The following is a 13853-nucleotide window of genomic DNA, read 5'->3' as shown; positions in this document are numbered from 1 at the left end:
TTCCTATGCTGCACATATCGCGTCTGCAGAGTCCCGTCCAGCAGAGCTGTTCAGGGTGGTTAGAGAGCTGACACAACCGCCTCCCACCCAGAACTCCTTGCTTCAACCAACCATAGCCTGCTGTGACACTTTCAATGATTTTTTGCAGACAAAATCTCTCGGATAAGGGCTGATCTTGATGCCAGCATTTTCACAGAAACAGTAAGAGAGGTGTCCAGAGACTCCGTGGGCCATGTTAGACTGGATCACCTTGAGTTTGTAAGTACCAATAAAGTGGACAAGCTCCTTGGAAGCGTAAGGAGGGTGACATGCGCTCTCAATGCTTGCCCGTCGTGGTTGACCGTCCAGGGAGGGAATGCTATGACTACACTATTGCAATCTATAATCAATGCATCCTTTAGGGAGGGCAAATTTCCATAGCAGTTATAATAGGCAGTGGTGAAACTGCTTTTAAAAAAGCCCTCCCTAGATCCCCTAGAGAGAACCAATTACAGACTGGTCTTCCTATTACCATTTTTGGGCAAGGTGATCAAGAGAGCAGTTGCCTTCCAACTCCAGGCTGTCTTGGATGAAACTGATTATCTGGACCCATTTCAAACTGGCTTCAGGGTGGGATATGGAGTGGAGACAGACATGGTCGCCTTAATCAATGACCTCCGTCTGGGCACAGACAGGGGAAGTGTGACCCTGTTAGTGCTCTTGGACATCTCAGTGGCTTTGGATACCATCGACCATGGTATACTTCTGGAATGCCTGAAGGAGTTGGGTATAGGAGACACTGCGCTGCAGTGGCTTCAATCCTACCTCTCGGGCAGGTCCCAGATGGTGAGGCTGGGGGACAGTTGCTCTTCTAGGAAAGAGCTGACATCTGGCGTCACTCAAGGTGCCATTCTTTCTCCCATGCTATTTAACATTTACATGAAACCGCTGGGAGAGATTATCTGAAGACATGGGGCGTGGGGTTATCAGTACGCTGATGACACCCAAATATGTTTCTCTATGTCCCCGACTGCTACAGTGACTAAGGATGACTTCTCCTCTCTGAATCCCTGCCTTGAGTCAGTAATGGGCTGGATGAGGAAAAACAAATCAAGCTGAATCCAGAGAAAATGGAGGTACTTGCCATAGATTCCTTAGGTCCAGGGAGGGAAATTTGTCCACCACTGCTTGATGGGGTCACACTTCCCCTGAAGGAGGAAGTTCGCAGTTTGGGAGTACTTCTGGATCTGTCTCTACATTTGTCATCTCAAGTGGATGCGACGGCCAGAAGTGCTTGGTACCAACTTGGGTTGATACGTCACCTGCGACCCTACCTCAACCGAAGGGACCTTGAAGCTGTAGTACATGCTCTGGTAATCTCTTGTCTCGATTTCTGTAATGCGTTCTACATGGGGCTACCCTTGTATCAAGTTCGGAAGCTTCAATTAGTGCAAAATGCGGCAGCCAGGTTGGTCACTAGTTCTTTGAGACTTGACCATATAACACCTATCTTGAAAGATCTACACTGGCTCCCAATTAGTTTCCGGGCACAATACAAGGTGTTGGTTATTACCTTTAAAGTCCTACATGGATTGGGTCCGGGTTACTTACGGGAACACATCTCCCTATACAATCCTCCCCACGCTCTTAGAACAAGTGGGAAGAACCTGTTAAAGATACCATCATCCAAACATGTTTCTACTTCCCAAAAGGCATTTCAGTAGGAAATTTTCACCTCCCAATGTAAGTGACACCTTTTCCTCTTCCCACAGAAAGAGTTACAATTTTGGAAAGTAGAATAAAAAGAAGATATTAGGCACTGGTGTTAGGGTGCACTTTGTTATAGAGATAAATTAAATTAATACATTTCAGTGGAACTATGATAGTATATTTTGAAAAAGGATAGAAATAAGAATGAAGATATCAATGATATTTTTTAAAAATTACTGGTTTAATTAACATTAAGTTGTTAAATATTAATAAGATTTAGATAAGTTAATTAAGAATAGATAATGAATGTGATTTGTAACATATTGTATATTTAATACTATGAATAAGAATTTTTAATTTAATATTACGTATGTTATATTATTAATAAAAATATATATTTTATAAAAGAAACCCAGAGTGGACTGCATCTCTTCATTTCCTTTTATTGCAGTTTTTTGAACTTATGTGACTGGATATGATTAATAAATAAATAACCTCTAAAGGCCTGAAAAGAGCTCTTGGGCTTAATTTGAAGGGTCAATTTAAAGTCCTGTGCACAACTGGCATCTTATGATTGCTCTGTGTCCCTTCCAGAACTTGGAATAGTGACCATTTTGACACACACAAAAATAAGTAGGGGCAAATAAAACCAAGCTACAACAAGATCTTCTGCCTACAAATAACACAAAACAACCCACAGCCATGTGCCCCATTAGTAACAACAGTAGCCAGAGCAACAGCAGCAACAAATATATTTCTATTACTTGCCATTTTAAAATGCGCCCCTTTGAGCCCTTCTTAACTGTTTATTAGGCAGGATGTTAAAGAACTTGAGATAGACGGAGAAATAAGAAAGCCCAAAAGTCATCCTAACTAGGGCCTCATTCCCATTTACAAATGAATCAGTTTACTATCTGAATCAATGGATCGATTTGACATCAGAGCCTGGTTCACACTACACTTGCCCCGGTTACATTTTCTGGCATTAAAATAACCCACTTGTGGTTCACACTGATGTATGAATAGATTCTATTTAAACCATTTCCTGAGGTAGATAACCCACTTGTGGTTCACATTGACTAATAAATCAATTTAAATAGAATCATTTCCAGCAGGTTTTTTTTAAACTGTCCATCACTGTAATCACATTTATGTACTTTTGCCAATGCCCAAAAACGATAATCTGACTCCACCCAAATGCGGTGACCTGTACTGTCGTTTGAATCCTGTCATCATTTCTGCACACATGGTGTTGCTTTCATTGGGCAGCAATGGATCCCATACTATTATTGGTCTTGCAAGCTCTGCAAACATGCCTGAAATCAACCATGCACATTTTGACAAAATCTAAAATGTTGGGAGCTTCTGAGGCAGCAGTTATGGAGAGAAGGAGTAGAGTGCAACACCACAGCTGGCAGAAGAGAATGGAATATGTGCTGTTACTGTTCCTGTGTAATGGTTACTTCTGTGCCAAGGGTGGTTTGCATTGCTTTTATGAGCCTATGGGTTTGTCCACAATCAATGGAATTTTACTATACTTTTGTCTCCACTGTTTGGTCTGATGAAAAATGGAAAGAGACTTTTAGGATGCCAAGAAGAATTTTCCACATGTTGGTGGAAGATCTGCGGCCACATATGCTGAGTCAAGACATACGGCTTCGACAGGCAATATCTGTTGAGCAGTGGGTTGCCATAACTTTATGGATGCTAACAGGCCGGGCTACATATGGGAATGCCACTTCCTTGTTCAGTGTGGGGAAGTCAACAGTCTGCAAGGCATTCATACAAGTTGTTCTTGCATTTGAATCAGTTCTAAAGAAAACAGTTTATCTTGGGGACTACAGGAAGGTAGGCGTGTCGTTCTGTAATATTTAATTCTTCCCTGTGCCTGTTCCTTTCTCGTTGCTTGCACAGTGACCTTGCCCACTTAAATACAGGACTGATGCTTTGTTTTGGCCTACCACATGTGCAGTACTCTGCTGATATGACAGCACTGGAATTTTTTTTAGTACTTCTTAAATTTTTGAAATTCTTATAATTGTTACAGTCTTGGTTTTCGATGTAGCATTGGATAGATCATGCTATCTTGGTTTGGATCTCTGTCTATAAAGTGGATAGTTATGCCATGCTTTGGTCTGCCTGTTACATAAGGTTCCACTGACCTGCTCTGGTGACATGCTTTTTTCAATAGTACATGTTCAGAAATGTTCTGAAGAAACATGAATGATAATCATTTTTTGTATTGTATGTATTGTACATTGTTACAGCATTACTGATTTATGCATCACCAATGTTGCATGTAAAGGTAGTGCTATTCACTTGTGAGTCACATGCTTTTGATTTATTCTACAATGATCCATGTATGTCTGTGTACTAAATATTCATTTTGATTTTTTTTCCAGATTATGGCTGGCTTTGAGGAACTTGGATTCCCACAGGTGGTTGGTGTGGTGGACGGTTACCATTGTGAGATTATTGCTCCAGTGCACCAGGGATCACAGCAATACACCATACATTTGCAAGGGTCATGTGATCATTCCGATCATTTTAAGGACATTGCTATTGGGTGGGTGGGGTCTAATCATGATGTCTTCATATTCAGGCACTCCTCCATTAACAAGTCTATGAGGGGAGGGGTTTATATGCCAGGTAACCCCACGATTGCTCTGTGTGGCCAGCAAGTAGGATCCTTATTGCTGGGAGATGTGGCATACCCTTTAAAACATTGGGTAATTACACCATTCAAGGGGACACTAAATCCTTGGCAGGCTAATTATAACAAGTGCCACAGTAGGGCCAAAAATGTAGTAGAACGGGCATTTGGACACCTAAAAAGTTGCTGGAGATGTCTTAGGGGGCCGTTGATGGTTGCTGAGAAAAATGTTAATTCTGTGATCGCAGCAGGTGTAATATTGTACAATATGATTGAGACTGATGGACAGGTGCTGACAGAAGGGCCTCGAGAACCCATTGTATATAATCTTCATGATGATGGCCATAACAATGCCTCAGATGATGATGAATTATCAGAGGGAGTTTTAACAAGAGAAGCATTTGTGGAATTTTTGGGGGCACAGGAGACGTCTTGTCGACAATGCTATTAATCCTCATTTCCAATATGCCCGATGAATATTGCCAAGCTACAGTGTTGTATTTCTGAATTGTGCCTCCAAAATATCCTATGCATACATATGATTACATGATCACAGGATAATCCTTCCTCCTAATTTCAATCCTAATTATTCTTTATCCAAACAATATGTTTTGCATACAGGTTCAACAGATACGGTTAAAAGAATTAGCCTTGTCTTACCCCTTTTCCTATTGGAAACCATCTGTTTCTCCGTGTTCTGTTCTGTCTGTAGTTTCATGCCCTGATTACTTACAATATTTGCTTAATACAAAGATAACCAACTCATACACTATCTTTGTGTTGGGTGTGTACACATTTGAGCATTTGCTATTATACATGCTTTAATAAGTAGATAAATTTGCTTTAGTTGTTTTTCCAGCAAGTGTATGGGAGTGGGAGATTTCCCTCAAGATCTTTATTACTGATCAACATGGCTACATATTTTGCCTCTACTTTGTGGGGTTGCTAGCCTTTAAAGCAATGGATGGTTGGTCAACAGATCCAAAACACAGGGTCACAACTGCAGTTTGGAAGAATCAAGTTGAGGTGTGATGGTACCGTGTTTCACCTTGTGAAATGGAGAAGCAATTCCCTTTCTCTATAGACAAAGGGCTTCTAGGCACTCCACAAACTCTTCCTTCCACCAGCCACAAGATATGAATTCTTGTATCAGCTTGGACCAGAAATACCAACCAATGGGACAATCTGCATATCAGCAGAAACAAAGATTAAATATAGGTGTTGCATTAGGCAAAGACCCCAGTTAAAGCCAAATGATCAATGGTGCTTTGTGACTGAAGAAAGAGAGAGTTTTCAGTGCAATGCAGTCCCTCTTGAGTGATGAAACATCCATTTCCACTGGTGGCTGATCCTGCCTGGAGCAGCCACTATCTTGGTTGGGGGATTCTAGGTTTTGTAGTTCAAAATTTTACTTTCTCAAGCTCCACTGCCTTCAAAATACATTGTAAGTCACTGAGTTTGCATTTTGTGCTTCCCCCTAATGCATCTTCTCTCTGAAGAATGGGCTGATCTATAATTTAAAACATGATGAATTACAGCTCCAGAAAAGCTAGAGTAGGTTGAAATATTATTACTGATGAATAAGTGCAGCTGGATGTAGGGCTATAGTTCAGGGTCAATTAGCATTTCCAACAGAAACTTCTCTTGACAGCATATTCTAAATGGAAGCTGATCTAGATTTAAACTTTATAGACCTTATCCAGCCACAGGAGTTCAATAAAGCACCATTTATTTAAACAAAGAAAGAGAAGCAATTTGCCCAATTCAAATTACACAAAAACTTGCAAGACATCTGGTTTAAGGCATTTTTTAGCATTTGTTAAAAAAAAAAAACCCTTTGAGTTACTAATTCCATTTTTTAAAAATAGGTTTATATAAATTGAACATTCTGAAATAAGGTGTATTGCAATTTGGCTTAATTGTAGTATTATGAATATTTAGGCCATGGCGATCATTACACAGTCCAAAGATTGTAAAAGAATAGCCTGCCAGATCCAAAGTGAATGTCACTGATTTTTCTCTAAATTGCAGCTTATAACTCCCCTACAGAATGCAGCATAGAATAGCAAGCTGTGACCTTGCTTCAAAGAGAAATAAATGGAGGGGAGGGGAGGGGGAGAAGGGAAAAACACCTCAGTAGTGAAGACAGTCATTTCCCACTATAATTTGTGTGTTATAGGAAAAGACACCACAAGGTGATTGCTTTCAGTTTGCCTTTGGTATGACAGCCAATGGAGGAACTTCAATGTGGAAAGAGTACAAGGTCACATGCAAGGATCCATCCCGTAACTCTTCTGTCACACTAATTTTATGTTCAGTCATACAGAATCATAGAATCATAGTGTTGGAAAATGGCCATCTGGTAGCTGTCCAGTCTTTTTTTGTAGACATCCACAGAAGGAGACCCCACCACCACTCTACATGACTGTTTCCATTACCAAACCCCTCTTACTGTCAAGAAGGTTTTTCACATTTTCAATTGAAATCTAACTTCCTGTGACTTAAAACTGTTAAGACCTGGGACCATCCTCTGCGATGGCAGAGAAGAAACCTGCCCATCCCCTCTGTGATATTCTTTAAGATATTTAAAGAAGATGCTTCTCAGTCTTCCCTTCCCACCTGAACATGCCCAGTTTCTTCAGCCTTTCCTCGTTTGTTTTGTTTTCCATACCTCTTAGTTTCCTTGTTGCCCTTCTCTGAATCCACTTCTTCTCAGAATTAGTCATCCAGAACTGAATGTAGTACTCCAGATGAGGCCTCGCCAGTGTATAATGTAATGGTACCCTTGACTTGGAATATATTAATGGAGACTAAAACAGTATTTGCCCTATTTGCTACAACATCACACTGTTAGGTCATGTTCAAATTTTGATCAACAATAATTTCAAGGTCCTTTTCAGATGTAGTACTACCAAGACAAGTATTCTCCATCCTATATCTGTGCTTGCTGTTAAGATTCATGAAGGATATAAGTCTTTGGTCCACAATGGGCAGCGTCCTTCTGGGATCTACTCCCTGGCATGAGGGACTGATCATGTGGGACTGTGAGGTAGAGGATGAGTACCAGATAAGGTATTTGCATTTTTTAAATCAGTCATGGGGCCCTTGTGTACTTGTTGTGTGATTCACAAAAGGAAAAGGCAGTAAGTAGTCTTTTCTCATGATGTGGCCAAAGTACAAAAGCCCCAATTTGATTATCTTAGGCACGTTACAAACTGCCTGTTTGGGGCGGGCTGTAAGCGGCCCTTTCCCCGCTGTATCGGGGCCTCAGCTGCCACAACGGCAGCCTCCGAGGCCCCAATCCGCCGCTTTCCAGGCTGCGGGGAAGCTGCAAAAGGCTGCTTCCCCGCGGCCTGGAAAGGGGTGTCCTTGGGGCTTCATGCCCCAAGGACACCCGATGGTGGTGGGGAGGAGGAGAAAGGGGCCGCTCGGCCCCTTTCTCCCTTGCGTCCCTGGCGCAGCCATCTAAAGGCTGTGCCAGGGACGCAAACCTCAGAAGGAGCTCCGTCTTGGAGCTCCTTCTTGCACCACGGAAAGGGTGCTCTAGGCACCCTCGTGCGGCACGGCGTGACAACGTCACATCCGTGCCGCCTCATTTGGAGGCAGCGCGGTGGTGACGTTGTGATGGCGGCCCCCGTGTAGAACGGGCGCCACCATTTTGTACGGATTGGGTCCGTACTAGGGTTAGGGGCATCAAGAAGTGACGCCCCTTTCTAACAGTAGTACGGACCCAGTCCGTACTATTAGGCCCGGCTGTAATGGGCCTTAGGGTCTGAACAGACAGACCAAAATAAAGCTGCTTCAGGTCACTTTGGAGGTAGGCTATTTAAATGATGCATGCGTCCTAAGAGGTCAGAAGCCGCACCAAAACCACACTCCAGTCCTAACATAATCCAGTACTATCCCATAGCTTCCTGGGATATTTCAGGCTTGATCTGTTCAAAGACCCATTTGTTCATCTTTTTGGCTGTCAATGGTGTCCTCAGCACTCTTCTCCAGCATCGCAGCCTGAAAATATATATATTTTAAAAAATCCAAAAAGCAAATTTTGATTTTGCTATTTTATATGAGGGACATCCTTTTATTACACCATTGTATGTAATAGGACTTGAGCATCCACAGATTGTTGGTATTCTGGAACCAAACCCAGCAGATACAGAGGGCACACTGTAAAAACATATTTAGATCCTCATGAAGGATGCGAAGTGTTATATACAACATATTTAAAGCATTGTACCCCAGCAATGTTTTTCTTTTTAGTTGTTGAACAACAAGATCCGCAGAGGTTAGGGTGGCAGCCTTCATATTGTATGTAAACTGCCAAAGACTTCCATTTCAACAGGTCTTTGAGGACTGATGTCTTAGGTGGAATGTGGCTTGTACAGTTTGCTGGATTTTCTGCTATTTTTTCGTGTGGTGTTATGCTTTTTATGCATTATGGTTTTCAATGGTTTTAGTTTTTTGACATTGTGAACTAAAGGAGGGCATCATATGATCGTGTTGTTATTCTTGTGTGCCTCTAATTTTTGACTTATGCTGACCCTAAGGTGAACCCATCATATAGTTTTCTTGGCAAGTTTCTTCATAGCTGGTTTGCCATTGCCAGTCCTCTGAAGCTGAGAGAGTGTGATGTGCCCAAGGTCACCCAGTGGGCTTTTATGCTCAAACAAGGAATAAAACTCTGATCCCCAGAGCTGTAGTGCAACACTCAAACCTGGACACCATGCTGGCTCTGCCATATGTTTCATAAGCCAAATGAATTGGCCACTTATTTTTGTAGTTCCTGTTATTGCTAATGCTTGAAAAATTGTGTTTTCAAATACAAGTCTTCACAAATCCCAACTCTGTTTTGCTTACAAAATCAGATGAAGTGAGGTGCAGTTGTGTTAGTATGGTGGTACAAATGTAGTTTTTCCTTCAACAAATGTGCCTTGTATGCACTATTACTTCCATGCCATCCCATGCATATGAACTCCCAGTGATACATCACGGGCCAGTGCTAGAAACAGAATGCAAAGCCAGATGAATTTGTGGTGTAATCCAGCAAGACACTTTTTATGCTCTTTCATTAGCAGAATCTTCCCAGCTTCAACTTTCTATGGCCATTTAATGCCACGGCGGCAATTTCTGTTACTGCTGTACTTACTTAGACGAAAATTAGTACCGGAACACTCCAGCATTTATCAATTTATAGTGTTTTCCCACATTCTTGATCCACCATTTACAAGTCTGCATTCAGACTGAAGTTTATTATCATGCATTCATAAGCAGCCAACAAAATAGTAAATTATGTATTTGAAAGCCCTGCTGGCTGACATTTTAAAAGTTCACTGGGCATTTGGGGGAGGGGAGGTAAAGGAAGAAAAAAACAGTAGAAATGTTCTTCTAGCACTCAAGACTTGAAATCTGATTCCCATTTAGATGTCATTGAGAGGAAAGTGCAATAGGGAATTCATTAATATTTAATCACCTAAACGCTCTCTACTTTGGCAAAACCATCTTGTCGTCATTTGTCCTACATCGAAAAGAGCAACATGTAATTAGATAGGTGTATTAGCCTTGATTGTCTGTCATTGTCTGCTCCAAACACAGAGAGCATTCCTAAGCAATGTTTTGATGAAGTGTTTAAGTTTTATTCTGTCATGTATGGAATGCTTGAATAACACTCCAAGATATGCTGCTAGAATTCATAATATGGGCTCTGCCATTGTTTTGTCTTCTAGCCATTTGCCTTGAATCTTGGATTGGTATCCTGCCCCCTTAAGAGTACTGCTAAATGAGACGGCAGGTTTCATGGAGGGCTGGTTCATGCATGCATGAACATGTCTTGATATATCTACGGTCAGTTGCTGTAAATATGATCTATGATAGATTTTTAACGTAAGAGGTTGCTACCTATTTGATGTTGGAAAGATTTAGTGACCAATCTGCATATGGGAACTAGCCTTTGTGCCTGGAGGCAGCATGTATAAACTGAGTTCACTCTTCACTGGAAACCCGATGATTAAGAATAACACACAAGTAAGAATTTTACACAGTTTTCACCATGCATTTGCCCATCCCTTAGATGTTTCTGGCAATTATTTTGTACAGAGATACACATAAGTATTTTGTGTGTAAATCATGGGGTTTTGTACAGACATGCTTTTTGCATAAGCCCACATTTTTCACACACAAATCGTCTTCACAGAAACACTTTTTTTTGTGAAAAATTGGTTTACTTTGAGAGAAATTTCACTCAAAGCAAACAAACAAAACAAAACTGTTTATTTCTGGGAGCAGAGAGCTGTGGGAAGGGTTGCACGAAAATATAATTTGTGAAAAAAGAGAAAAACACATGCTTTGATGCAAAACCAACAGGGGCTTTTGCACAGATTTCACAAATTTAGCACAAAAACAGGAGATATTTTTGTGTTGGGAAAATGTGTTTTTGTGCAGAAAACATGATTTATATGTTAAAATGCACATGCATTTCTGCACATAATAATGTCCCAAAACATTTTGGGATATATGAATACCGGGTAAAAATTGCACAGAAATATTCATTTTGTTCTATGCAGTGAGAAAACTGGAGCTATTATTAATCATTTCATGCAAGGACAAAATAGCAAAATACTTACATCCCTACTATTTTGAGGAGTGTTCTGCTGAGCCATCTGTGATGGTTCATTCACATATGTAAGTTGCTACTTTCTGCTGCAATTGTTGGCTGACAAACAGCCATCTGTGAACCTTCTCAAATTATATGTGGTGAGAACTCATGTCCTTGTTCTTTAGGTCAAGTGTTTATCTCTCAGGAGTTCATTTGAAGCAATTTTATCTATCAATTTTCTAAATATGGAAATAGATGGCTGTATCTCCTTAAAAGTGTGCCATCTCTAATGTAGTACATGTGTTTTTCTGCCATGAGAATGAAAATTGTTGATCTTTAGGGATGTACAAGCATCCGTTCATTTGTCTCCCAAATGTCAGGATGATTTTGTGGGTCCTTGTGCTGTCTCCTCCTTCGTGAAAATGATGCAAAACCCATCATTTTCCCAGGAAAGGCGATGACACTTATAGCAATGTATTTAGGTTATTTGAGACCTTTGTAACACATGTATCACACACACAGAGATTCCCAACCCTACAGAAAAGAAAATGAAGGAGCATTTGAAAATCTGGATTTTAAACTTTAAAAAAAAACCCCAAGAATAAAATGCTGTCCAGACAGTAAACATATTTGTTCCAGACAAAGTAATGTTTGTTTGTGGGAAAGGATGATATCTGTGTTAAAGTAAAAATTAAAGAATGAACATATACAACCAAATGCATGCTCAGATGTCTATCGCCAGGCTACCTATGAAATGTTTTTAAAACCTAGAAGAAAAAAAATATTGGAAAGCAGAGGCCTTAGAGTTTATTGCAAAGCAGTTTAGGTGCTGTCCTCAGTCGTTTTTGGCATTGCCTCTGTCACTGGCTACTCTCTGAGAGATTATTCCCACCTTCATCCCTGGGCTGCAAGTTACTGCAGCTGGCTCTGAGGGTCAGCCTTTGAATAGTTCCAGTTTTCATGGGGTGGGAAAAATCCTGTAGTGATTTCTGTGATGTTGCCATTTGAGAGAGGTGGAGGTTGAGATACCTGGGACTTTGAGGGAGATACTGGTTGTTCTGTCACTGGGTAGTCACAGAATGAATACACTTGCTTGAATGCCCATGGCACACCTGCTGCATATAAACTTCAGATCTGTCTCCCATGACACATTCATATGGTGCAAACTGAGCTTCACCTGCTCAAAATCCATGGACACTAATTTCAGTATCCGGGGAAAGTATGGCCTAAGGAGTGAGCATCCTTCTCATACACAGCAATGCTCATTCGTTATCCTCTATGTAGGATAGGGGTGGGGAATTAGTTTATTCCCCAGCTTGTGGTGTGTGTGTGTGTCTGTGTGGAGGTGAGAGAAACATAGCAAATTCCTCCCTCCACGCAGCCTAGAGGTCATGAAGATATGCTCAGAAAAAAACTATTTTTAAAAATTGGGAGATTTTTTTCAGAAGACTCGGAACAATCCTGACAGCAGCATTTGGCAAAAAGACCACACTGAGATCATCCCAACAAAGGAAAATACTGCAAAAGATAGAACAAGCATAGGGTACCTGAAAGTGAGGAAACTCTTGTAAGAAGAAACCACTTTGCTGTAATGTCACAATGAGAAGATATCCATATGTTCCCCTTGCTTTCACACCTTGCCTAACGCTCACATGGCATCAAAACAGATACTGTTTCTGAAAATATTTTTTGTAAAGTAGACCACTGCTTTGGAAAGATCATTCCAGACTTTGGAAATGTTTCTTTTTAGGAACAGAACCCCCAGAATCCCCTAAGTTCATGATTTGTTGGGCCATTTGGGGAGTTGCAGGCCAAAAAATTAACTTCCCCCATCACTGGCTCATTCTACAGATGCCCTTAACATCCACCCCTCCCTCCGGGTCGAGTATATTCATTTCTAAAGTTCAATGAGAAAAGAAAGTTGGTCCAGAGTGACAGCATTTTGTGACTTCCAGTACCCTCTTGCCTGCAGTGAAACTGTCAGGTAGGATTTCCCCTCTTTTTGTGCTTTCTAAAGGGGCTACAAATGAACCAATCAATGATCCAGTCTGAAGTAGGCCACCCTTTGCAGTTAGGAGATAAACTGTCTCCAAGGCATCGTGGCATTTCAGTGTAATGAAATTCCTATTTTTGCCATTCTAGTATGTTAACCCACAAATTGAATATAATACTTAAGGGGAGCCGTTTGTTACATTTGTCCCACATAGATCCTGACCTTTGCAAACCCATTAAAAACAGAGACATGCAAATGTGGCAAACTACCCCAAGGAGTGATTTGTCTAGGACTTGACCTCTTAATCTGACCTTATCAATAATGTTCTTGACATGTGCTAGAATTGCTCCCATACCTCTTAGCAGCTGTTTGAAACAAGCCTCTTCATCCAAATCCTCAGCTGCTATTTTTTTAAATACAGAGAATCATAGCAGTGCTGCTTAATTTGTGACAATGTGATTAATGCATGACTCTTTTAAAAAAGTTAATAAAATGGAGCATTGCATGGAATTTCAAACAAAGGGAAACAAGAGCATTTGCCTCTCTGCTATTTAGCCTTTAATTTAAAAAAAATTGCTGAAGAAATGCAACAGAAAGAATTTGACAAAGGAAAAAAATTGAATGTGGGGGGAAAAGGCACCAATTTACTGTGTTGGATTTATCTTATCTCTTAGAAGTCTGGCTTGACTCTCTGCATTTTACCATATTTGTGGGGCTGAGTGAGAGTTGCTACTTCTTGTCTTATAAGGAGTTCCTCATTTGGAAAAGCTACATAGGAACCAGGTAGATTGCAGATAATGATTTTCTCTGTATAAGAAATATCTGTCACTACTGAGACTTTAACCTGAACAATTGATTGGGTTTGTTTGTTTGTTTGTTTGATTCATTTCTCCTAAGAACATTACTAGAACTTGCAACACGATCAT

At 40.7% G+C, this 13853-nt stretch overlaps 1 protein-coding gene across 1 annotated transcript; it reads left to right on the top strand.

Moving 5' to 3' along the window:
- Nucleotides 1-3297: 3297 nt before the first annotated feature.
- On the top strand, nt 3298-4793 carry LOC149308923 (uncharacterized). The gene is made up of 2 exons (XM_089537152.1): nt 3298-3537; nt 4092-4793. The coding sequence occupies exons 1-2, from the start codon at nt 3298-3300 to the stop codon at nt 4791-4793; spliced, it is 942 nt and encodes a 313-aa protein (XP_089393278.1).
- The last annotated feature ends 9060 nt before the right edge of the window (nt 4794-13853 follow it).

The sequence above is a fragment of the Sceloporus occidentalis genome, unplaced genomic scaffold, assembly GCF_023333645.1.
Source record: "Sceloporus occidentalis isolate IW3139 unplaced genomic scaffold, rSceOcc1.0.p SCAF_8, whole genome shotgun sequence".
Classification (NCBI taxonomy): domain Eukaryota; kingdom Metazoa; phylum Chordata; class Lepidosauria; order Squamata; family Phrynosomatidae; genus Sceloporus; species Sceloporus occidentalis.
This window is presented reverse-complemented; position numbering and strand designations above follow the sequence as displayed.